This window comes from Lasiosphaeria miniovina, assembly GCF_030549165.1.
Source record: "Lasiosphaeria miniovina strain SMH2392-1A chromosome Unknown B0T26scaffold_5, whole genome shotgun sequence".
NCBI classification, from domain to species: domain Eukaryota; kingdom Fungi; phylum Ascomycota; class Sordariomycetes; order Sordariales; family Lasiosphaeriaceae; genus Lasiosphaeria; species Lasiosphaeria miniovina.
The window spans coordinates 1,163,341-1,186,188 of record NW_026848224.1 but is presented as its reverse complement, the minus strand read 5'-3'; the positions used below and the strand labels follow the sequence as shown (position 1 = coordinate 1,186,188).

Here is a 22,848-nt window from a genome sequence, read left to right as displayed (position 1 = left end):
TCTTTGATGTCTTCAAGCATGGGCGAGTTTGTTGGTCGGAGATAAGAGAGAAGCGTGGGACCTGGTGCGTTGCGGATCCTGATCCTGGGATCGAAATCTGGAAGCTCTTCGTCCGGAACTAGAATCTGTTAGCTAATCGTAAGGCGTTGTGGTCGTTTTGTCGAAAAAGGACAAGAGCACTTACCACATCCCCTGTGCCATCACCAAGGATGATATTGATGATGTTGGAGCAGGTTGCCGTGAAGGTCGAGACCAGTACCGAGTCCAAAACGAAGACGCTTCATAGTTTTGTCATGATCCGTGGGAATCGAAGATTTTCACGACACCCTCGTTGTGGCAGAAAGGGAGAGGTGGGGAGCACACAGTCCCCGATACCTAGCATCCACTATTTCATGGGTCCGCCTATTATTCCTAACCATCAGGGGAAGGTGGAGTGTCGGGTCGGCTTAGCAGGTACCATTTTGGCAATTAAATACGACAATACTAGCTTGCAACAGAGAGCGTTAACTTGGACTATAAGCGACTCGTTTTAGGTATGCCTAATTACAGTCCGGGTAGGTAGGCTCTCCGTTATAAGTTAGGTGGGGGAGTAAGCGAACGCCACTGATCCAGAACATTCTAGATAAGCGAGGAACACAACCAACCCTCTTATATAAAAAGCCCATAACTCAACCAATTCTTTTCCAATTCTCTTCATCTTCAATTCGTTTTATTCTTCTCTTGACAATGGTTTCATATACAGAAGAAGACCTCCGCAAGGCTTGCGAGGAAGCCGTCAGAACACATCGATTACGCAAAGTCGCGCGAAAATGGAACGTTCCACCCTCCACCCTTTATGGCCGTCTACATGGCTCCCTACCTCGAAATGTTGCTCATCAAGATGAGCAAAGGCTTACACAGACCCAAGAGGATCGTTTAGTCGAATGGATTCTTCTTCAACAAGATTTAGGATTGCCCCCTACACATGCACAGATCAGGGAGCTTGCACGCCGTATTCTAGCTTAAAGGGGGGACTCCTTACCACTTGGAAAGGGGTGGTGCCGTGCCTTTCTTAACTGCAATCGAATTTTGAAGACTCAGAGGGCCAAGAGAGTCGATTCGGTCCGCGTCAACTGCGCTACAGAGTCAACAATTCGACCTTGGTTCAACCATTTCCAAACACCAGCTATCAAGGCGATTAAGCCAGAGAATCGCTGGAACAAGGACGAATCTGGTATTATGGAAGGCAGAGGAACCAACGGCCTTGTCATTGGAAGCCGTGCCTTTAAGGCGCTTCAAAAAAAACAGCCTGGAACCCGCACTTGGACCACTTTTGTCGAATGCATCTCAGCAGCTGGCCGTTGCCTTCCTCCTTTGGTCATTTTTAAGGGGAAAAGCGTTCAACAACAATGGTTTCCTTTGGATATGAAGCCATTTCAGGATTGGTTCTTTACAGCAACTGAGAAAGGATGGACTACCGATGAGACAAGCCTCAAATGGTTAAAAAATGTGTTCATTCCTCTCACCAAGCCAGCAAACTCCTCTGAGAAACGACTCCTTATTATTGATGGCCATGGCAGCCACACAACTGCCGATTATATGTGGGAGGCATTCACAAACAATATTCACATTATTTATCTGCCTCCCCATACTTCCCATGTCCTCCAACCCCTAGATTTGGCCATATTTGGCCCCCTAAAACGACTTTATCGCAGACGGCTTGAGGACCTTCTTGCTAACGCCTTTGACGACTCTTCTGTAGCCGGAAAACGTGCGTTTCTGGAATGCTACCAGATTTCACGCACAGAGGCAATTACTAAGAGTAATGCTAAGTCAGGATGGAAGGCATCAGGCCTTTGGCCCTTGAATGTCAACAAACCGCTAAGAAGCCCACTCCTCCTCAAGAATTCTAATACTTCACGCCCCTTAAGAACTACTATAGTTACCCCAGAGGTTCGCACACTCCGTATGCCAATCCTGGAGGATTATGGAGACGATCGGGTGCAGTGGAGGACTCCTAGAAAGGCACGTGATTACGTTGAACAGGCAAAGAAGTTCGCACGCATCATCAAAGCAATGCCAGCGGATAAGCTCTTCCTCAGAAAGATTGGTAAGGCTTTGGATAAACAGGCCTTTGAACTGGCTATTAGGAAGCGAAAGATTGAAGGTCTAGAACACACTCTCGAATCAATAAGAGCCAGAAAGAAGAAGAAGGTTGAAGAAGATCCAAATACCACCTTTGCGAATATTCAGACTATTCGTGAGGCCCAGAGAGCTGTAGGGCGTGCAGCAGAGGTTTTAGAAGATGCGGAAGAAGCGGATGATTCAGAGGATATCAAAGATTGTATTGAAGTTTTGTAAATAAAAAGATCACCCTTTCTTTTGTTGGAGGGTTAGTTGGGACTCCTGCTTATACAGAATGTTCTAAATCAGTAGTGTTCGCCTACCCCCCCACCTAACTTAGTCCTGTTGCTCTGCTCGGGGCTGGGGCCACCTACCAAGCAGGATAAAGGCTACGAATAACTGGCACGTCCGTCTTGTATGCGCCAGCAAGCCGGAGAACCAGAGGAAGAGGGACGAGCTAATAGGGACAGAGTTGCAAATTAATCACCTCCGTAGCTCGTTGGTAGTAGAACAGCCACAAATCTCAGAGACACAGACAAATGGCGAGTTTAATCCCGGCAGCTAAAGAAAATAATATAAATACCAAGCTTTTTTTTTTTGATACGATACAGATTTTGAGTCTCTAGCAATGAAATCAAGGGAAGCAAGCACTAGCAAATCTCCTCCTCTCCGTCCGGGACTAACTAGAGCAGACCAGTCGAACCACCAAACGCGATGTAACTAAGGGGATGATCAGAAACTCGCTCCGTGCAAGATAATATCCACGTTTTGCTGTGCATCATCGGGAGGTGTTGAGTCGTGGTCGTTACCGGCTTTTGATCCCGCTGCTGCCGCTTCCGCTGATTTCGCTTCCGCTTCCGCTTCCGCCGATGCCATTGCCATTGCCATTACCCCCTCGCCGCGCCCCTGTATCTGCTCCTCCAGCTCCATGCTCTCAGTACTGTGCCCTGAGTCATGGCTGTTTTCATCCTTGGCGTGCGACACCGTCGCGCCAGGCTCAGCCGTAACTTCCCCGAAGCTAGCTAGCTCTAGTAACTCCGCTTGCTTCTTCCATAGCTGTTTCAACTGCTTCTGAGGCGGCTGCTCCTGCTCCATGCTCCAAGCGCTCGAGTCCGGGGTACGGTTGTTTCCATCCTCGCCAGTCGGCAACGTTACAGAAGGTTCCCCGGCAACTTGCTGAAGATTAGGTACGAACCGTAACTGTCGTAGTAATTCTGCCCTCGACCGACGTAACGTCTCCGTCAGCCCCTGCTGTTGCCCCTCGATTATTCTCCTAAATCTTGGATCTCGGAGGTAGTAGTTTCTATCCTCGCCGGTCGGCACTGTTATAGCAGCTTCCCCGACAAGTCCCCTTTTGACCAACGCTTTCAGAAAGGCATTTACCCGCAGCCCCAGCTCCATCTGGAACTGCTGTTCCAGCTCCATGCTCCAAGAGGATGGATCTGGAAAAAGGATGTTTCCATCCTCGACACTCGGCAGCGTCACAGCAGGGCCCCCGATAACTTCCTGGTGGTTAGCTAGAGACTGCTGCAGTACCCATGCTTCCCGGTTGTTCTGCCTCCGCCTGCTCTCTCTCCTCCGCAAGAGCTCTTTCTGCACCTCCAGCGAAATCTCCCGCCTAGACGGCTTCATCGGCTCCGCCTTCGTCTTCGTCAGCTCCGCCTTTGTCTTCACGCTCGAACCGCCCTGCTTTGGCTCTCGGTTATATTCATCCTCGCCTCGGGAATCCATCCACGCAGACTCTCCCGTACCTTCCTGGGAGCGGGATTGCTGTCGCAACTCCATCTGCCACTCCCGCTCCTTAGTCCTTTCTTCCCTGCGATTGCGTATGCCCCGCTTTATCTCGTCTTCGGATAGCCATAAGGCTACGGCCTCAAATGTCGAGATCCAATACGGAAGTACAGAATCGGCATCCAACTGGCACTGGTATTCCGCATCACGGACTGCAAGCAGCAGTAGAGCCCGGAGCGTGAAATTGGCATCATTCCCGGCGACATGGAGGTCTTTAATTGCATGCAACATACCAACCGTGTCGAGCAAATTCCCCAGAGTGGTTGATGTTCCATCCTGCATCTTGTAGAGTTCAGCAGTATCCAAAGTATACTTCGGAAAAAGATCGATTTCGAGGTCCCGCAAGATTTTAGACTCCGTTTTGGAACTATGACAAAGGACAACGACATCTCGATGTGAAATCATTTCTCCCAATTTCACCCGGAGTTCGTGTATGGAGACTGTTTCGGGCAGTCCAAATAAGAATTTGTCCTTGGCGGGCTGATAAGAGGGTTCCCAGCATCTAACAACGAAATGATGAGACTCAATTATCCGACTTTCTGGTTTTGCGGTACCGGAGCCACGTGCCAAGGCATGTAAAGTTTGAGTATCGAGAATGGAGACTCCGAGAGAAAAATGCCCAGGAATTCTTCCATGCCCATCAAGACCGTCGACGTCGATACTGAGGAATCTCACGTCTCTCATTTTGGACTCGGGGATCCCTTTGCCAATATCATGGCCGAGGAATTTAGCTATCGAAGGTTTTGGTGATGCCGCCGTATTTTTGATGTTGTCATATCCGAGCAAGTGTCGGAGAACCACAGTCATTTTAAGGCCCTTGTCAGGATGATCTATCCAGAACTTCATGTTGCTCTCTTCATAATCATCGAGGGGCTGGAAGTGGTGTATGAGGTGTCGGATGTAGTGCGGCTTGTGTCGAGCTGTTTTTATTTGAGAACCGGGCAGCCTGCACAGCGAAAATCTCCGGATGGCTCCTCGACTTCTAGAAGAGCAGTCGAGAGAATGGTCAATTGAGGGCCAAGGATTGATCCGACCATGCCGAGCGAAGCTTCAAATAAGGGCGGATGTTAGATGTTGTGCATCATGCTGAAACAATCGAATTGGCCGACACCTCAGGTGTGGGCGATTGCATTGACTCAACTTACCGCGATGAGAGCTTGACCGCGATGCGGTCGAAGTCTAAGACCGGCATCGTGAGCGAATGGCAAGGTCGCGTGCAGAGCAGGACCGAGGAACGCGAGTTTCGCGACGTGAGGAGTCGTGGCACGTTCCCAGAACCAAAACCAGGAACGAGTCACGTGGTGGGCAGGCCCCTGTGGCCAATTATTGGTCCAAAAAGGGCTTTTTGGGAGTGCCTACTTCCAAAGGCGGAAAGAACCCGTTCCCCAAACAAACTGTGCATTTCTGAAGGCACTCGTGACTCGAGTCCTGGCGCTGAATTCACATTTCTTCGCGAGCTAGAATCAGAGAAAAATATCACACTCTGACTACTGGGTAACGTCTAGGTGCCATCGAGCAGCGCAAGGTTTCTAGGGATGTCAAATCCAGGCCTCATGTTTTGGAAAGGCATCACAAAAAGCTACAATTAGGATGTCGAAGGCGGCTTCAAGTTCTTTGTAGGCTGTCATGCCATTTTGGCAATGGGGACCGTCGCCCCCATCCGGGATCAATCGTCACGGCACGAACAGCCGAGCTTCTGCGATGGCGACGATATACTTTGAGATATTCACGTGAATGCTGCAATCCGTGCAAAGCACCATGTCGTATGTCATAGCATATGAGATATGCCGGCTTGGTTAAGCGGCGGCAAAAATGTTTGCTACCCCGGACCAGCAGACGCAGAGCCTATCGTCAGGTTCAAAGTCTTTGACTCACATCGCTTGTGGTGGATGGTAATTGGCGTAGCTTGGCGCTTGGGCGGTTGCCCCTAGCGCTTGCTCACCTGACCCCGCGGCTCGACGGCGTCGACGCAGACCTAGAATTTAGAAAGGAAAACAAGACTCCACTTGTTGAGCGGAGGCGAGCGGCTTCGCTGGCACACAGATGCTTTTTATATATAATCATGATCCATCTTGTTGGCAATTCATCCGGAGCGTCCAGGTATTGGCCTTGGAGAGGGACGGGCGCCATCGCTCAGGGGTTTGCACTTGCACGGGATTGCACGGGATTCCGCGCACTTTCGGCAGCGCAGGGTTAGGGGGCCGAGCCTGCGGAAAACAGCGTGTGAATTTCGGGCGCCCGAGCAGGCCTCGATCGGGGTCGTCCACCACCTAGACTCCAGAAAATTCTACACCTCCACCAGGGAAATACATGTTAGCTTGGTACGTTGGTCTCTATTAGTATCTTCCAGGGAAATCTCGCTAATCACTAACTTTGCCACCTTCCCACGCTAACATGTATTACCCTGGAGGAGGTGTATAATACGATCAGACCCGGCATCTACCCACAGTTTTCGAGCCGGGAGTGATAACCGGAATGGGCGGTTGGAAAAAAACTCAAAGGTAGAGTTGGGTTCGGCAGCAGACTATGCACTTGCGGGCGGATTGCGATTTGGTAACGGATTGAACTTCGGATGTGGCGGAATTTCGTGTCATCAGGTCAGGTTGAATTGGCCCGCTGCTTAGCAAGACTTACGAATGCACGCGTTCTTGCACCACCTCGTAAAAAGTAAACATTTTCGCGCTTTTCGTTGCGTCTTGTCAACATCTTGCATCTCGGTCTCGAGGGTAAAAACCACTCCGGTCCAGGGCAAGGTGGCTGTGTAGCTGGCCGCCGTTTGTAACGCAACGCAAGCCGTTTTCCAGCTGATCTTCCGTCCTTCGTGACCTTGTCCTGCAGCTACCCGCGTGCGTCCTTCGGGCTGGGCGTAACTGTGGGGCGGTTTCGTATTTTTTCGCTTTCGGCCCCTCTGCCATTTTCCCATCAAAGCTCGAGTGCGACACCGTGCTAGGTTGGATGGGGGCAGCAACGGCGATATTTTCTAGACATTCACGGACCTGAGAGGCGACGCAAGAGACACGCCAGACAGGAGCAACAAAGGTTTCAAGCCAATATTTGAGTCGCCTTTTGGCTCGAGGGAGAGGGGAGAGGGGAGACGGGAGAGGGGAGACGGGATGCGATGCGCACCGTTCCCTTTCACCGAGGCTTGCGGGCCCCGTGTTTCCTGTTTCAAGCGATCCCAGTCTCCGCCCTGAGTGCATTGCGCGCGGTTCAGCTGCTCTTGATTCACACAGTAGGCACATCGGAATTACTGCCGGCAACTAGAGGGAAAACAGTGAAGGCTTCGCAACGGGAGTCCTAGCCCAAAGACCACTACTAGCCCGTTAAAAAAACCGTTATTGCCAAGAACGCAAATATTGAACCGCGCCGCTCGCCAAATCTTGGGCTCGTGGCTGGGACGCGTTCGAGATGCGTACCTCTGCACCGCAGGCCCCCATCACACAGACTCGAACTGACAACCAGATCTGACGGGATTGACAACACCGAGGTCACCTCAATTGACGGTGCAACACAGACCCGGGTTGGCACAAGGATTATGAAAGGATAAATTGTGTTATGATAAGCGGTACCTGGTCAACCGCGTGTTGCAAACTTGATGGGCAACGGTAGTGTCTGCACCGTTAATGTTTGATGGGGTTAACGCAGGCAGCTTCTGGCTAACGCTGGCCGACGCAGGAACCATCCAATTTCAGGGGATCGCCGGAAAATCTGGCAACCCCTGAACTCTGTGCCTGGCCGTTCTCCCAGGGTCCATCAAGCCCCACCGTCTCGGCGCCATGGTCCTGGCCAATCGCCGGTCGTCAGCCCAATATTTTGGGCGGGAACTGGCTTCGATTGGTCCAGTTGCTGCGGTTTGGACCCGTCCGGCTAAGCCTAAAGTGGGGCCGCCTTGGGGGTGGGGGATCGAAGCGAGACTTTCTCTGGCCAGGAACAGCCGACGGTGCAGGGGTGGAAGCAGGTACGTCCAGGTGTCATCCCGATGCTCAGCGCAATTTCCTTTTGGTGGGAGCGTGATTCCATTGTGGACAGACAGCCCGGCCTCCGCCCTCTCCTCTGCCTGCATCTGTCTTTTGCTTCTGCAACAAAACTACTGTCGCTCCTTTGACCAGTCGCTCTTTTCCGCTGTCGCGAGCTCTTGCCGCTGCATCGTCACTCCACTCGCCATCAAGGACGCTCTCTCGTTGCGTTCCAGTGCCCGCCACATCCATCCCTGGATCCCCGTTTACTGCGAAAGGAAATGTCATCTCGACTGTGACCCGTCCACCGAAGGGAGACGAGGTCTGACTCTGACTCTGACCAAGGGCATCTGCCTCGCCCGCCACTCGTTACTACGCTTCTTTTCGACATTCGGGAGGCTCGATCTTTATTTACTCTTGGGGCTGTCAGGAACCATCTGGGAGGTCCGCTGGTCTCGGGTCCGTCGAACAACTAACCCTCGTCCACTGCTGCCGTGCAGACCGTCGAACTCTTCACTCATCATCAACATCCGAACGAACGTACCCGAATTTGCTAGACCGACACACCAGGGAGCCTGAACTTTTCTCGATTGGCACGAACGGTGCAAGCGAACATCTGCCTTACGACAACTCACCAACATCGCAATGAAGTCTATCGCCCTCGTGACCGCCGGCCTAGTGGCCTCGACAGCCGCTTTCGGGACAAGGACGTTGGAGGATATCGGACTCAAGGTCGCCCGGGCAAACTTACAGAAGCCATCGACGGCGCCAGTACCCAACCAATACACCATCGCGGGATGCTACAAGTCAGCTGGCGAGCTCGTCTTCAACTCTACTCTTCAGTGGAACTCTCAAGGATCATGTGCCAGTGCCATCTGTCAGAAAGGCGGGTTTCCCGTCTCGGGGCTCTCCGGATCCCAGTGCTTCTGTGGACAGAAATATCCGCCAAAGAGCTCGTTGGTGGACGACTCGAAGTGCAGCACCCCTTGCCCCGGATTCCCCAGCGAACCATGTAAGTTATCGTGAACAATATTTGCAGATATGTGCTGACTCTACTCGCAGGCGGCGCCGCCAGTGTGTGGACTGTTTATAACAACGGCCTGTCGATATCCGTCCAGAACACCCCAAATGCTGCTGGAGATAGTGACAGCACCGCCAACGCCGACACCGATCCCACTGCGACCGGGTCAGGAAAGGTGACGGCGATTATAACCCAGCCCGGTAGCACAGTCGTTGTCACCCAAGTCAGCTCGGCCAAGACCGAAGCACCCAGCAGCAGCAGCAGCACCAACACGGCCGGAATTATAGCCGGTGTCGTCGTGGCGGTTGTGGTGTTAGTAGCAGCTGCTGTCGGCATGTTCTTTTTCCTCCGTCGCCGGAGAAATAAGGAGATTGAGGAAGAATACCGTCGCAACGCCGCCGTGAGCTCCTTCAATCCCGGCAGCACCAGCGGGGGCACGTCCATCACGGATGCTCGGTTGGATCCTGTCATGGCCCAGAGAAGAATGAGCGATGGCAGCATTGCCGACAACCATGACTACACAAGGAAGATCCTTCGCGTACGACTCCCCGGATTCCCAATCTTGATTCTGTGTCACTGACTCGGAGCTTCAGGTCACCAATGCATGATCAACCACCCACACTACTGACGACGACAAACGACTCGCCTGTATTTCGCTTATTATATCAGCATACCTGGCGTTGGGGGATATTCACAACCTTGTCACTGACAGACGTATCTCGCGACGAACCTGTTTGGCGTGCTTGGGTGTGTAGGGTGGTAACATGTGTGGGAACGTGGGTACAACTTGGTGTTCCCTGAAGGACTCCGCCAGCTCCTTGCGCTATTCTTTCCTTACTCTTTTCTACGTACTACCTTTGGGCTCGCAAACGACGCGCTGCCGGGTCTCTGAAGTTGCCGCCCGCTTTCTGCGGGCAGGACATGTGGGTTTTTTTAACGGTTTTGCTTGAATGCACAGGTATCAGGAGACCCGAATCTTGTTCTTGCTTTGGCTGCCCAGCTTCCAAGATGTCGAAGGCTGGGGGAATAGCTGTGACTGTACATTAGCTTGGTTGGCTGAACCACGCCCAGATATTAGAGTGCCCTGACGCCTGGGCTGACCGGGGCTAGACTTTTTCGGACGAGTTTCGGCCTTCAGTCCCAAGACGGGAGCACTCTTTAGATGGACACGCTATACTTATTTTCGGGGAATATTTTGGATAATACAATGAACATAGACATTTTGACCGTGCCGGTGGGCCATTTAAAGGTTGATTCAAATTTAGCTTCTTGATCTGTGACTTGCAACCGACGAAACAATAAAGCCTCTCGAGGCCTCTCAGGACAAGCCGCAATCCGGGCCGTGGATGCATTGCTGATCTTTAGCATTCTCCCGTTCCTAGATGCGGATCTATTCTACGGCAATCCTATTCTGTACCGACTCGATCTATCAAGATACACTACCGCCACTGACGCCAGTGCTAGCCATCGAATTTCGATACGTAGGTAGTATCGTCGTGTTCACATACTTGACATTTTGTTCTCGACCGTATCATCGGTCACTGGCACCCCGACCTGTTCTTGTCTTGAGCCTGCGCGTCGCCTCCGGTATGCGTGCCCTTTTGCTTGCTCTGGAATTGGCTCTCTACTGCCTTGCGAATAGTGAGAAGGTACGTGCCGCTGAGAGCAAGGCGCGAGAAGGTAGCATGTATGTCATGGGTGGAATTCTTGTTGAATTTGATGTCAAAGGCGTAAGAAGCATTAACATGCTCTAATAAAAGGTCGATGGCTTTATAGCCACTCCCAGCAGTGATATAGTGAATAAGGCCGCCCTTGATAATAGCTGCAGCCTGAAAAACTGTCGATAGAACAGGTTGTTTTTTCTAAGTTCCTAGGCCGAAGGCCAGAAGCTACGAATGCCGGATCAACCTCCCCGGATCACGTGATACGCACACCATTTCAACCTTCGAACTTCAACCGAACTTCAACCTTTCACCTTTTCGAAAAAAAACCTTTCACCTTTTCCAAAAAAAAAACCCCCCCACATCATCTTCCGCCCGCTCCACGTTGACAAAACAAAATGGCTCGCGCTGTATCGCCAGATCCCGATATAAAATTACCATCACTTCGGCCACCCTCCCTCGCTATGGTGAAAGACGAGCACCAAAGCGTACGGCGTACTTCGCATGAACTGCAGAAGGTATATGACAATCTTTCTCGGGAACTGTTGGAATTTGTCAAGCAGAAGGGCCTCGAAGGTTCTAGATAGAGACTTCGCCACCCACTTCGCCACCACAATAGTAGTATAAGAACGGGCTTTCTGGCATTGCCAGAAAGCTAGAGAGAAGAAGAGACATCTACAATCCATCACTTGAACCACCAGTTTTCGGCGTGCAGCCACGCCCTGTTGAGTCCAGTACCGGTACCCTGGTGAACCCAACACTGATCAGTGGTTAACTCACCACTGTTGGGACAACAGTCCTCCGCCACAGATCAGCAAGGAGCAACAGAAGAGACAGCGCCGTAGAGAACGGTCGGACCCGAAGGCCGGCCCTCTCTACGAACCTGTGCTAAGGAAGGCATCCCCAACTACGGAAGAGATGGTATAACGGAGCATTCGTGCCTCGAATCTCAACCGCAGCCCAAGGACCTTCGAATCTACGGAAGAAGTGGCCGTGACCGTCTCCCTGGCGTCACCTAGCCGTAGAGCGTCTACCACGCAACAAACCCTGAAAGACGACCTTCCAGGCCAACAACGACCTACGTGTTGAATCCTCATTCTTTTACCTTCATTCATTCTTTTCGACCTTCAACCATTCCATTCTACCATAATCCATCCGGCTTCAATTCTTCGGTCCTTTCAACATTCCTTCATTTTTCGGCCCTTCTCAACATTCTTTCGCATTCTCTCGCTTTCCAGCACTTTCCTTCGACTCCCAGCTTTCCAGACCAGTCAACAGCCCATCCCTACGTTCCAGGCCAGCCAACGGCTCGTTCGTACACGCCTAAGATGGCCACGGGCACAGAGAACGACGTTATTACGTCCCCGACCCCTACGCCTAGCCAACCAGCGCGCTCAGAACCCCTCAGCAGCCCTACCCCCGGACCCTCGGTCCCTCCCGACCTTCAAGGGGAGGTAGACCCTCTAACCTGGGGCCGGCTAAGCGCGTTCGATCGACTCCCGTCGCCAACAAATGAGCAGATCAATGGGCACATCCACTTCCTGCTACGCTCCTGGCAGAAAAACCCCCTAAAAGGAAGATACGCATGGGTACAGTTTACTGAGGAATTCGAGCACTGGGATAAAGCCGCCTGGGCGAAGATCCCGGGTCGAACACAGACTACCCTACGTAACTGGCTCCGGGGTAACGGAGTCTTCGTTACTATGGATGGTGACAGGATCCACAATAACCTCCAACGAGCAGCAACAGCGAAGGAGTTCCACAGATGGTCTGACGCGGACGTCAAGTACGAGAAAGGACGGAACAAGGCCTTCAAACTAAATACCCTAGACCCTGACTTCCTTCGGGAGATCCAAGAGCCCGACGACGATATAGAGGAGCCCGAAAAACCTCCTACGGCATTTTCACCTCGGGAACCACCTCAAGGACCCCAGTACCCCCAGCAACGCAGTCCTACAAACGGCCCTCACCAAGGACCCCAGTACCCCCAGCAACGCAGTCCTACAGATGGCCCTCACCAGGACTTCCAGTACCCTCGATCTAGACTCCAGTTCGAGTACCCACCCGTACCACAAGGGCCCCCGAACGCGAAGCAGCTTACAGACCTGGCTAAGCTCTACAACGACGAGATGAAATACGGCGGCGATACATACGATGTATTCGCTTCTAAGCTAGTGATCTTCCAGGACTGCTGCCAACGACTGGGTATTACCCAGGGCCAGTACGACGTAGCCTTCCCCGCTATGCTCAAGAGCCGCGCCCTGACCTACTACTACGACCGGCTCTGTGGGCGTAAATACGACTTCGCTACGTTGATCGCCCAGACTAAGGCCCAATTCGAAAGCGAAGAAAGCAACCAGCTACGCCTACTAGAGTGGGGCAACACAACGCTACGTAAGGTCATCGACGAGAACCCAGGGAAACTAAGGACCGAGTGCCTCGAACTCTTACTCAATAAGCTTACCAAGCTTCAACGTACCCTCCCGACCATCAATCAGTCAGAAGAACTACTCCGCATACAAGTCCTCAACGCCTGCCGTGGGATCCCTGAATGTACACTCTGTCTGTACAACCCGGCTGCAACCTACGAAGGCGTACGCAGCCAGCTCCGGTCGGCAGTTAGTATTGCAGCTGAAGCCCATAACCAACAGTTCAACACCTACGCCCCTGAGGAAGCCCGGCAGCACTGGACTGACCGGACATTCAAAGGCAACGGCCGAGAGGCTCGCTTCGGGCGTAAGGACCAGGGAAAACCACGACGTACCTTCCCGGCCCGAGGACCCTCGCCCGGTAAAAAGTGCTACGTATGCGGCAAGCCCGGCTGCTGGTCGACAACCCACACGACGGAAGAAAGGCGCCAGGCCTACGACCGCTTCAAGGGCAACAAGCATATACAGAGTAGCCAACCGTCGGCTACATATGCCCAATTCCTAGCCTGGTACGAAGGAACCCAAAGCTTTGACGATAACGACGAAGACGACAACGTCTCGCAGTTCCTACAGGCCCACGAAGACGACCAGTCCGAAGGTAGTGAGGAAGAGGGATTCCAAAGTACCTTCTTTAACGATTCCATGCCAACCGACGGCAACGCCATCGTTACCTTACTTGCCGATAGGTCAGTCCGCCACGGCCTAACCAAAGAAGACCCATTCCTACAGGCCGAGGATCAGGACCACCAACCCGCTTCAATCTTCACCCTCGAAGGCCGTTACTCAGCTACGGAGTTCCACGGCATCATGCCCGACACAGGGGCGTCCGGTTTTTCAACGGCCGGGCACCCACAGTTCCGTGCCCTACAAAGGGAGCTACCGTCACTACGGCTCGGACCGCCAACTACGGAGGCCGCGATCAAATTCGGCCAGGGCGGCACCCTCACCCCCTTGGGCACTATCACCGTACCTACCCCCTTCGGCTCGGTTGACTTCCACGTAGTCCCCGCAAACACACCGTTCCTGCTATGCCTTCAGGATATGGATCGCTTGGGCTTGAAATTCGACAACCTGCATAACCAACTACGGCAGGGCAACCTAACCATCCCCGTCGTACGGAAGTGGGGGCACCCCTGGCTCCAACTAACCAAAGAGAAGACCCTCGCATATAACTACCTTACCGACACAGAGCTACGCCGGCTCCACCGCCGATTCGGCCACCCGTCGGTCGCCCGCCTACATAAAGTCTTGAAGACGGCCGGGCACCCTGTGGAAATCGGAGCCCTTGAGTTCCTTAGCCGGGTATGCCACCAGTGCCAAATGAACGCTGGCCGCCCAGCCCGGTTCAAATTCACCCTCCACGACGACTGCGAGTTCAACTACGAGGTTATCGTCGATATACTATATATCGATAGCCGTCCTGTCCTCCACATCGTCGATACGGCTACGGCCTTCTCAGCGGCCTGCTTCCTCAAGGATATATCGTCAAAGACCGTATGGGAAGCCCTCTGCCTCTGCTGGATCAATGTATACCAAGGACCCCCCGACTGGCTAGTTACCGATGCCGGCACTTCGTTCCGATCTACCGAGTTCCGGCAGTCGGCTAAGGAGATGGGGATCTCGATCAAAGAAATACCCGTTGAAGCCCACAACAGTATCGGCAAGGTTGAACGATACCACACACCACTACGCCGGGCATATAATATCTTCAGGGCCGAGGACCCCGAAGCAAGCCCGGAAGCTTCGTTACAAATGGCCGTCAAAGCAGTCAACGATACGGCCGGCCCGGACGGCCTTATACCTACGCTCCTAGTCTTCGGCGCCTACCCCCGGCTGACCGAAGATTCGGCACCCTCGCCTACGATAAAACAACGTGCCCTAGCAGTCAAGAAAGCCACTGACGCAGTCAAACGGCTACAGGCCGTACGACAAGTCAACGGCGCCCTCGCAACGCGCAACGGCCCAAACACCGTACGAACCACTCAACTACCGGTTAACTCCCTAGTCCGTGTATGGCGCGAAAAAGCCGGTTGGCAAGGACCCTTCAAACTGATTGCAGTTGACGGAGAAACCTGTACCCTGGAAATGAATAACGGCCCGCGCATCTTCCGATCAACCGTAGTTAAGCCCTACTACGAAGACCCGACGGCCGTACCAACTTCACCAGCTACACCGACCGCAACAGCTTCGCAGGCTATACCGGTTATACCAACCACAACGGCATCGGAAGCTAACCTAGCCCCGGAAAGCGAAGCAGAGGACATGATCATCGTCAGACCACGACGCCGCGGTCGACCCCGTAAAGCCTCCCCCCAAGACACCTTCCTTCAGGAAACCGGAACCCTTGAGAGCTTTATAACAAACAAGGAACAGGCCGACGCCGTACTAGCGGTACGACTACGTACCGAGGGCAAGATCACCACGCCAGGCGCACCCTTCGAAGAGTCTACCCAATACGAGATCGACAGTCTAATCGCTCGGGGAGTATTCGAATTCGTCAAGCAAGGCCACAACCGAGGCCTACGCATCTTCAAGTCCCGCATCGTTAACGAAGTCAAGGGCAAGAATACCACAACGCCCTACGAAAAATCCCGCCTCGTTATCCAAGGCTACGCAGACGACGGGAAGGAGTCTATTCTAACCCAGTCGCCAACGATCCAACGGGCTAGCCAACGCCTTATACTGGCACTAGCTCCTTCGCTCATGCAACGCAGTATGGTTATCTGGCTACGGGACATTACGCAGGCCTACGTTCAATCAGGAACCAACCTCAACCGCGAAATCCTAGCCTACCTACCTAAGCAGATTCAGGACCAGTACCCCGAAGGCACCGTAATGCGAGTAATCAAGCCGTTATACGGCCTGGCTGAGGCAGGGACCCACTGGTGGGCTACCTACCATAAGCATCACTTAGAAAGGCTCCAGATGATGACATCTACGTACGACCCCTGCTTGTTAATTTCCAATACGGAGAACCCGGAATTTGCCTGCATCGGGATGCAAACCGACGATACGATCGGCCTGTCAACTAAGGCTTTTTCCCGTGTTGAGGAAGAACAGCTGAAAGAGGCCGCATTCAGTGCAAAGCCTAAGCAGATCCTGACTTCAAAGGAACCACTAGCATTCAACGGAGGGATCGCTACGCTTACCAACGATACGATCACCCTACGGCAGAAAGGCCAGGCCGGTAGGCTACGACCTATTAACTACAATGCAGTTGACGCCAAGCAACAATACGTCGAGCAGCGAGCCCGCGGCGCGTATATTGCTTCCATCTGTCAACCTGAAGCCTGCTTCGACATATCAACCGCAGCGCAACACCAAGAGCCTACGCTAGATGACTTGAAAGCCCTCAACCAACGTATTAAGTGGCAGGTTGATAACCAGGACCGAGGTCTAGCATTTATCCCCCTAGACCTACCTAACGCAAAGCTCTTCGTCTTCGTCGACGGATCCTTCGCTAATAACCGTGACCTCACATCACAACTCGGCTTCGTAATCATTCTAGCAAACGAGACCACAATCGATACTCAATTCACCATTCGTGGTAATATCATCCACTTCTCCAGTACTAAGAGCAAGCGAGTCACACGTAGTATACTCGCTTCCGAAGTCTACGGCATGGTGGCAGGCGTGGATATGGCCTACGCACTAGCTTCTACGATTCAAGTCGTCACTACGCACCTCAATCTACCAACAGTCCCTACGGTCGTCTGTACAGACTCATACTCGCTATACGAATGCCTTGTCAAGCTAGGGACAACGAAAGAGAAGAGGCTAATGATCGACATTATGGCCCTACGGCAGTCGTACGAGCGCCGTGAGCTACACGAGGTCAGGTGGATCCACGGCGACGATAACCCCGCCGACGCCCTGACCAAGGCCGTACCGAACCGGGCCCTAGAACGGTTCATCGACGGTAATAGCCTTACGGTCCGTATGGAAGGGTGGGTCTCCCGGTAAGGAAGACCCGGGTGGAAGCAGTGATCCCGGGGGTGTAGATAGTGGCAGTTATATAAGGGCGGCTTTCCAGCCTCAAAAGAGAAAACTGCCAGTGTTGGAATTTGTCAAGCAGAAGGGCCTCGAAGGTTCTAGATAGAGACTTCGCCACCCACTTCGCCACCACAATAGTAGTATAAGAACGGGCTTTCTGGCATTGCCAGAAAGCTAGAGAGAAGAAGAGACATCTACAATCCATCACTTGAACCACCAGTTTTCGGCGTGCAGCCACGCCCTGTTGAGTCCAGTACCGGTACCCTGGTGAACCCAACAGGAACTCTTCCCCAAAACTGAACCAGATGAGGAGCGCATCGAGCCAGACCGGCAATCGAGTTTGAAACACGCGTCTCTGGGAATTGAGCTTGCGCTTAAGCAACAGGAAGAGCTGCGGTCCGAGCGCGAGACAATTTTCCAAGAGCGGGACGGTAATATTATCCAGCCCTCTAACGCCAATATCCGAATCCGGGACGTAGGTAAACGTTACCTATCGGCTGGTGATATATTGTGGCAACACTATAAAAAGAAAGCAAGACTGGATGATCCTGGTATTGTCCGGCTACTGAAGCCAGGCGGTGATGGGGTTTCGGAATGCTTCCTTACCCTTTATAAAAAATGCGACGGTCTTGAGAAGATAAAAAAACGGCCAAGCGATTTTCGTCAAGGGTCGATTAATACTACGGAGCAGACGATGGCTATAAGAACATTTGGTGTCATGTAGTAGGGAGTTGGACCAATAGTTCCAGCGTAATCGCTACATATATTGTGCCCTTCTTTTTCGATAGCGATGAGATAGGCGAGATCCTCTTCGGTAGCCGAGCACCAGATCTCCGACGGGCCGGAAACTCGCTCCTACTCCATTATAAGATTGAGAAATGGTTCGATTCATACCATATTCTTATCGTTCCCGTCAACCCGAAAGAGACACCTATCATGCGCTGGCGGGTTGACGTTATCTCATCTGCGATCAAGAATGATCGGTGGTCGTTCGGCCCGGGAGGGTTGGGAGGGGATCTCGACGGGAAAGGACTGACGTCTTGTAACGAGAAGCGTCCAGTTTCACGCTTCATGTATTTCCATTTCGTCATGGCTCTGGTCCGCATCAAGGACGTCAAGCGACATGGATGGCAAGATATTTGGGCCCGATACTACCAGCAACGCCCATTTCCCACACCGGGTAACTATATGCGCCAGAGCATGTTACTCGCGTTGGCCACCTATTTTGGGACGGCCGATATGTACGTCGTCGAATCCTGGATCAAGGATCAAGGTTTCGACTCTCCATTGAAGTTAACCGAGGAGGAGACACAAGAGGCAGCACGCCGAGTGCACGTGGCCGTGGAGCAGGCGATCGATCGCGCTGAGAGAGACGAGAGCATAGAAGATTGCGATAGTAGCAGCGGCGATGAGGACGAGGAGAAGATGAGGGTGAGGGCGAAGATGAGGGTGAGGGCGAAGATGAGGGTGAGGGCGAAGATGAGGGTGAGGGCGAAGATGAGGGTGAGGGCGAAGATGAGGGTGAGGGCGAAAATGAGGATCATTAGACAGGGAAGGGCAGCGGGCAGGAGAGAAGCAATATTTGAGTATATTTATATAACTCGACTACGTAAAATAGATAGCAATTCTACGACGTATCCAACTACTTGTGCTCCGCAGTAGGCATATTGGACATATTAGAACGAGATGGAGATAGTGGATAAATGGATACTAGACTATAATCGTCTAAGTCTGGTAAGGGCGTTGGGGATAAGCCTGGATTGCGAGTGGACGCTCGAGGAGCTCTCGAGCCAAACGTATTTCCTCCCTCTCTTGCCTCTTGCGTTTCGCCTTCATCTCTATAGATACCTTCTTAGTTAGCTTCATATCCAGAGCCTTAGGCTTCTTGATCTTTATAACCTTCTCAGGGATCGGCTTATCCGGATTGGCGGGCGCAGCGGGCTTCTTGTGCGCCTCCTGCTCGGCTGCGCGCTCAGGGAACAACAACTCGTCCAACTTGGCAGCATAGCCAATGCTCGAACAGCCAATGCTCTCCATAGACTCCCGAGCTCTCTCGTATTTCTGGTTCCAGTACGCGGCCGGTTCACCAATCGCCGCTCGACCCAGGATCTCGGTGTATTTCGACGTGTTCTTATCCATATATGGAAATAGGTCCAGAACGGTCTCCCAGGTTGTCTTCGCTGCTGAAGTCTCGAACCTACTGCGGCGGCTCCACCACCCAGGCATGGCGATTGAATGGTTATGCCAGCATGATCCGAGCCGCCTCGTATATGCAGAGTTGTTTAAGGAGCGGGGAGTCGATGCCGGGCAAATTAAGGCGAGGGACTAGCTCGACCACCCACTGGAACCCAAGTTAGTAAATCAGTCTTGAATTGTGCCACTTGTGCGGCATTCCTGAACACTTACTTCTATAGAAGGCCTCAAAAACGCATCACGGCTGAGGTTAGACAAGGAAGCGACATGGTTGTGTTGCGATCAACATCCTCGCGAAAAGAGTTAGGGGTTCGATGACTTGTGTATAGATCGAGAGGGCGTTAAGACTCGGGTTAAATTGGTATATATAAGGAGACTCGCCTTGTCGCCAGGGTGATGAGGTTTATTGTGTCACGAGGATGACTTGCTCTTCGTGTCTTCTGTCTAGAACATATAAAACATACTCAGACAATTTTTGAACGCCACTCTGGTGGCACCAGAGATGTGGTGTAACTTCCGCTTGAGCTTCTTTAGACATTTTGCAATGATTCATGAAGCTTCCGTATCACGATGTGAGGTTGTCTCGGATGATAGTACTGGTTACTTAGCCTAAGGCCTAGAAGACGGACTGTTTACTTACCACCCACAGGGTACTCAGTACATGAGTCAGGACAGCATCTCGGGTTTTATGGAAGCTCTCGATATTGAAAAAAAAGGGTCCCTTGACGGAATTACAGGTTCGTATCTTTCTTTCCAAACCATGACATGTCCTTCGACGGCAAAAACAATGCAACAAATTATTGGAATGACAAGGTCATTCGTGCTAGTCTCTATAGTAACCACTGCGAAAGGGTAGGGTGGTTGTGTTGCTCGTATTCTTCTATGTCTACCAAAAGGATCACGAACTATGGGGACACGAAGGCGCTCAGTCAGGGTGCTGCCGCCACGGCGAGCTCGTCGTCGAGCACCCCGCGGTCACGTGCTGCACCACGTGCTGGGCGGGTGTAGCCTGTGCGCTGACCTGATTGATCGGTTATTCCTACACAAATACGCAAAGGGTATTTTACTAGTTCCGCTTCAACAAGTCTCTGTTTAAAGCAGATTATCGAGTTCTTGAGTTTTATGTTACGACGATACCGTAATCGTAAAGTGCTAGACAAACAAGGGCTTAATTGCGAGTTTGGTACAAACAGGATAACAGCAGAACGATTACTAGGAGAAATATAGCTACACCCAATATACTCTACTTCTTGCAAACATTGAAGAAGGTGTTGGAAAAATTAGCCGAAGAATTTGACGCCACGCCCCTGAGAGCCCCTAGCCCCTGAGCGTTGCGCTGTGTGGCTGGCCGACGCTAGCCGAGCCACTGTTCCACGGACGTCATCCTGCTGTGCTGTGGCCTGGAGCTCGAGCTCTGCTTCACCTCTGAATAGCTCCTGTGGGGAACTCAATCCGCAACCACCATCGCACCCGGAACTACGTGGCGAGAGCTAGCTAGCAGCCGCCCAAAAAACATGACTCCCAGAACCGTGCTGTCGGCCTTCGCGACGAGCGCGCTGCAGCGGGCTGCGAGAGCCGCGCCGCGGCAGAGCGTCTCGGCAGCAGCAGCCATCGCCCAGCGCGCGCGATACTCCTCGAGCAGCACAGGCAGCGACAACACAGCCGAGCCGCTGATCCGCGTAACAGACGTGGCGGCGCCCGGGTCGGGGCACATCCGCGTGCTGGAGCTCAACCGGCCGGCGGCGCGCAACGCCATCTCGCGGGCGCTGCTGGCGTCGCTGCGCAGCGAGGTCGACGCCGTGCACGCCCAGTACGACGCGGCCACGGGCGACGAGGTCCCGACGGCCTCGTGGAACAAGCGCTTCGGCGGCGCCGCGGGAATTGACGACAAGGGCCCCACGCGCGCCCTCGTCATCGCCTCGGCCGTCGACACGTCCTTCTGCGCCGGCGCCGACCTCAAGGAGCGCAGGGGCTTTTCGCAAGACGAGTAGGTCTGCCCATTTTACTCCATTCTATTTGGCAGTTATCTGCGTGTGCGTTTCTGGCGAGAGAAGGCCTAGTTGGTGCGTGCTTCGGGCTGACGAACTATTTCTCCACCACCCCGACAGAACCGACGCGTTCCTCCTCAGTCTGCGCACGGCCTTCACGGCGCTATCGACGCTGCCGATCCCGACCATCTCAGCCATCTCGTCGATCGCGCTCGGCGGGGGGCTCGAGCTCGCACTGGCGACACACTTCCGCGTGCTGACGTCCAACGCGGTCGTCGGGCTGCCCGAGACGCGGCTGGGCATCATCCCGGGGGCGGGCGGCACGTTCCGGCTGCCGGCGCTGGTGGGCGTGCCGCGGGCGCGCGACCTGGTGCTGACGGGCCGCCGCGTGTCGGCCGCCGAGGCCTACTTCATCGGGCTGGCCGACCGGCTGGTCGAGGTGGCGCCCGACACGGACGCGCAGGCCGCCGAGTGGGACGCACTGGACGAGCCCGCGCGGAACAGGGAGATGCTGGCCGCGGCCCGCCGCACCGCCCTGAGCGAGGCCGTGCGCCTCGCTGGCGAGATCGCCGAGGGCGGGCCCCTCGCCGTGCGCGCTGCCCTGCGCGCTGTCCAAGAGCCCTGCGAGCGCGTCGAGAATAGCATGTACGACAGGGTCGTCAGGACGGAAGACCGCGACGAGGCCCTCAGGGCGTTTGCCGAGAAGCGCAAGCCCGTGTTCAAGGGCAGGTAGAGAGAGGCTGCGGCCACGATAATAAATAATAATTACAACCGCGCCTTGCTCTGCGTGCAGCGGGTGGACATGCAAAAACCGCAGTGATATGCCTGCGTGGTCGCTATCTTGGCCGCCGCTGCTGGATGCAGCCCTGCACGGGTGAGGCTTGTGTAGGTCTTCGCAAGTGTTCAATAAGCCATCTAGCAGTGGAACAATCGTGTACCAACCTGGGAAACGAACACACAAAGTTGCGCCCGGGTAGCGTTAAAACGGACAGCAACGTCATCCAGCCCACTTGTGCTCCGTACTCTAACATGCACCAAGATCAGCGCCGCGAAAGATTTAAATCCCAGCCGCCGCTCTGCGCTAGGTCCAGGTCCTCAGCAACCATCTCGAAGCACATCCAGTACTCGCCCGCCGAGAACGGCTCGCTCATGCGGACTTACTGTCCCGTGACGGTCTCGGCGTGCCGCACGAGCGCAGCCTTGTGGATCTGCGCGTGCAGTCCCCGCAGCCGCTCCTTCATGCCGTTGTAGTTCCAGTTCGTGAAGGAACCCCATCTCGCGCTCGGCGGCGTCCTCGGGCTTTGCGGCGCGGCTATTTATTGAACGTGTAGGTCTGGCTGGGGGTGTTTGGTCGGACTCGGAGAGGTTGTGTATAGAGGCTGGGTTAGCTGGCTACATTAGTCGTGCCCCGGCCACGATGAGCAGGACCGCGGAGCCTCGTCTGCTGGCGATGTGTTGGGACTTAGGACCAGAAAATGGCCCATGACATCCATGCCGGACTGAGCTGAGCTGCACGTCTTGTTGGCGGGTTCTACTTTGAGCATATAGCGGTTAGGCAACTAAGCACTACTCTACAGATATCTAGGCTGTGCAGTGAACTGCTACGAAATAACGGTTTATGCACGTGTCTGTTTTTCTTTCTTTCTTCCTTATTAAAAAAGGAAAAGGCCCAGAACCCCAAGACAGATGTACCAAACACTCCACGTACGGTGT

General features: G+C 53.5%; 6 protein-coding genes across 6 annotated transcripts; 3 read left to right on the top strand and 3 right to left on the bottom strand.

The window, feature by feature from the left end:
* Positions 1-3,625: 3,625 nt before the first annotated feature.
* On the bottom strand, positions 3,626-5,257 carry B0T26DRAFT_343966 (uncharacterized protein). The gene is made up of 3 exons (XM_060434503.1): positions 5,040-5,257; positions 3,855-4,942; positions 3,626-3,789 (listed from the first exon to the last, which is right to left on the bottom strand). Exons 1-3 carry the CDS (start codon positions 5,084-5,086, stop codon positions 3,722-3,724), a joined length of 1,203 nt encoding a protein of 400 aa, XP_060294031.1. The 5' UTR covers positions 5,087-5,257; the 3' UTR covers positions 3,626-3,721.
* A 3,238-nt stretch (positions 5,258-8,495) lies between these two features.
* On the top strand, positions 8,496-9,451 carry B0T26DRAFT_650031 (uncharacterized protein; the record flags this gene model as incomplete). The annotated part of the gene is made up of 2 exons (XM_060438143.1): positions 8,496-8,862; positions 8,913-9,451. 2 exons carry the CDS (start codon positions 8,496-8,498, stop codon positions 9,449-9,451), a joined length of 906 nt encoding a protein of 301 aa, XP_060294030.1.
* Positions 9,452-18,043: 8,592 nt separating this feature from the next.
* On the top strand, positions 18,044-18,650 carry B0T26DRAFT_677132 (uncharacterized protein; the record flags this gene model as incomplete). The annotated part of the gene is made up of 2 exons (XM_060440063.1): positions 18,044-18,475; positions 18,573-18,650. 2 exons carry the CDS (start codon positions 18,044-18,046, stop codon positions 18,648-18,650), a joined length of 510 nt encoding a protein of 169 aa, XP_060294029.1.
* A 29-nt stretch (positions 18,651-18,679) lies between these two features.
* B0T26DRAFT_752905 (uncharacterized protein) lies at positions 18,680-19,180 on the bottom strand (the record flags this gene model as incomplete). Its single annotated transcript, XM_060445597.1, has 1 exon — positions 18,680-19,180. The coding sequence occupies one exon, from the start codon at positions 19,178-19,180 to the stop codon at positions 18,680-18,682; it is 501 nt and encodes a 166-aa protein (XP_060294028.1).
* Positions 19,181-19,254: 74 nt separating this feature from the next.
* Positions 19,255-21,868, top strand: B0T26DRAFT_741709 (ClpP/crotonase-like domain-containing protein; the record flags this gene model as incomplete). The annotated part of the gene is made up of 4 exons (XM_060444003.1): positions 19,255-19,271; positions 19,762-19,830; positions 20,790-21,134; positions 21,256-21,868. The coding sequence occupies 4 exons, from the start codon at positions 19,255-19,257 to the stop codon at positions 21,866-21,868; spliced, it is 1,044 nt and encodes a 347-aa protein (XP_060294027.1).
* Positions 21,869-22,292: 424 nt separating this feature from the next.
* Positions 22,293-22,628, bottom strand: B0T26DRAFT_752903 (uncharacterized protein; the record flags this gene model as incomplete). The annotated part of the gene is made up of 2 exons (XM_060445596.1): positions 22,293-22,434; positions 22,552-22,628. 2 exons carry the CDS (start codon positions 22,626-22,628, stop codon positions 22,293-22,295), a joined length of 219 nt encoding a protein of 72 aa, XP_060294026.1.
* Positions 22,629-22,848: the final 220 nt, after the last annotated feature.

Excerpts from the sequence above, each read along its gene's own strand:
- B0T26DRAFT_343966 (XM_060434503.1), bottom strand. The coding sequence starts at position 5,086 with ATGCCGGTCTTAGACTTCGACCGCATCGCGGTCAAGCTCTCATCGCG. Across the intron at positions 4,943-5,039 it reads GCGGTCAAGCTCTCATCGCG|CTTCGCTCGGCATGGTCGGA; the intron begins GTAAGTTGAGTC and ends CCTTATTTGAAG. Across the intron at positions 3,790-3,854 it reads GCAATCCCGCTCCCAGGAAG|GGCGGTTCGAGCGTGAAGAC; the intron begins GTACGGGAGAGT and ends GAGCCAAAGCAG.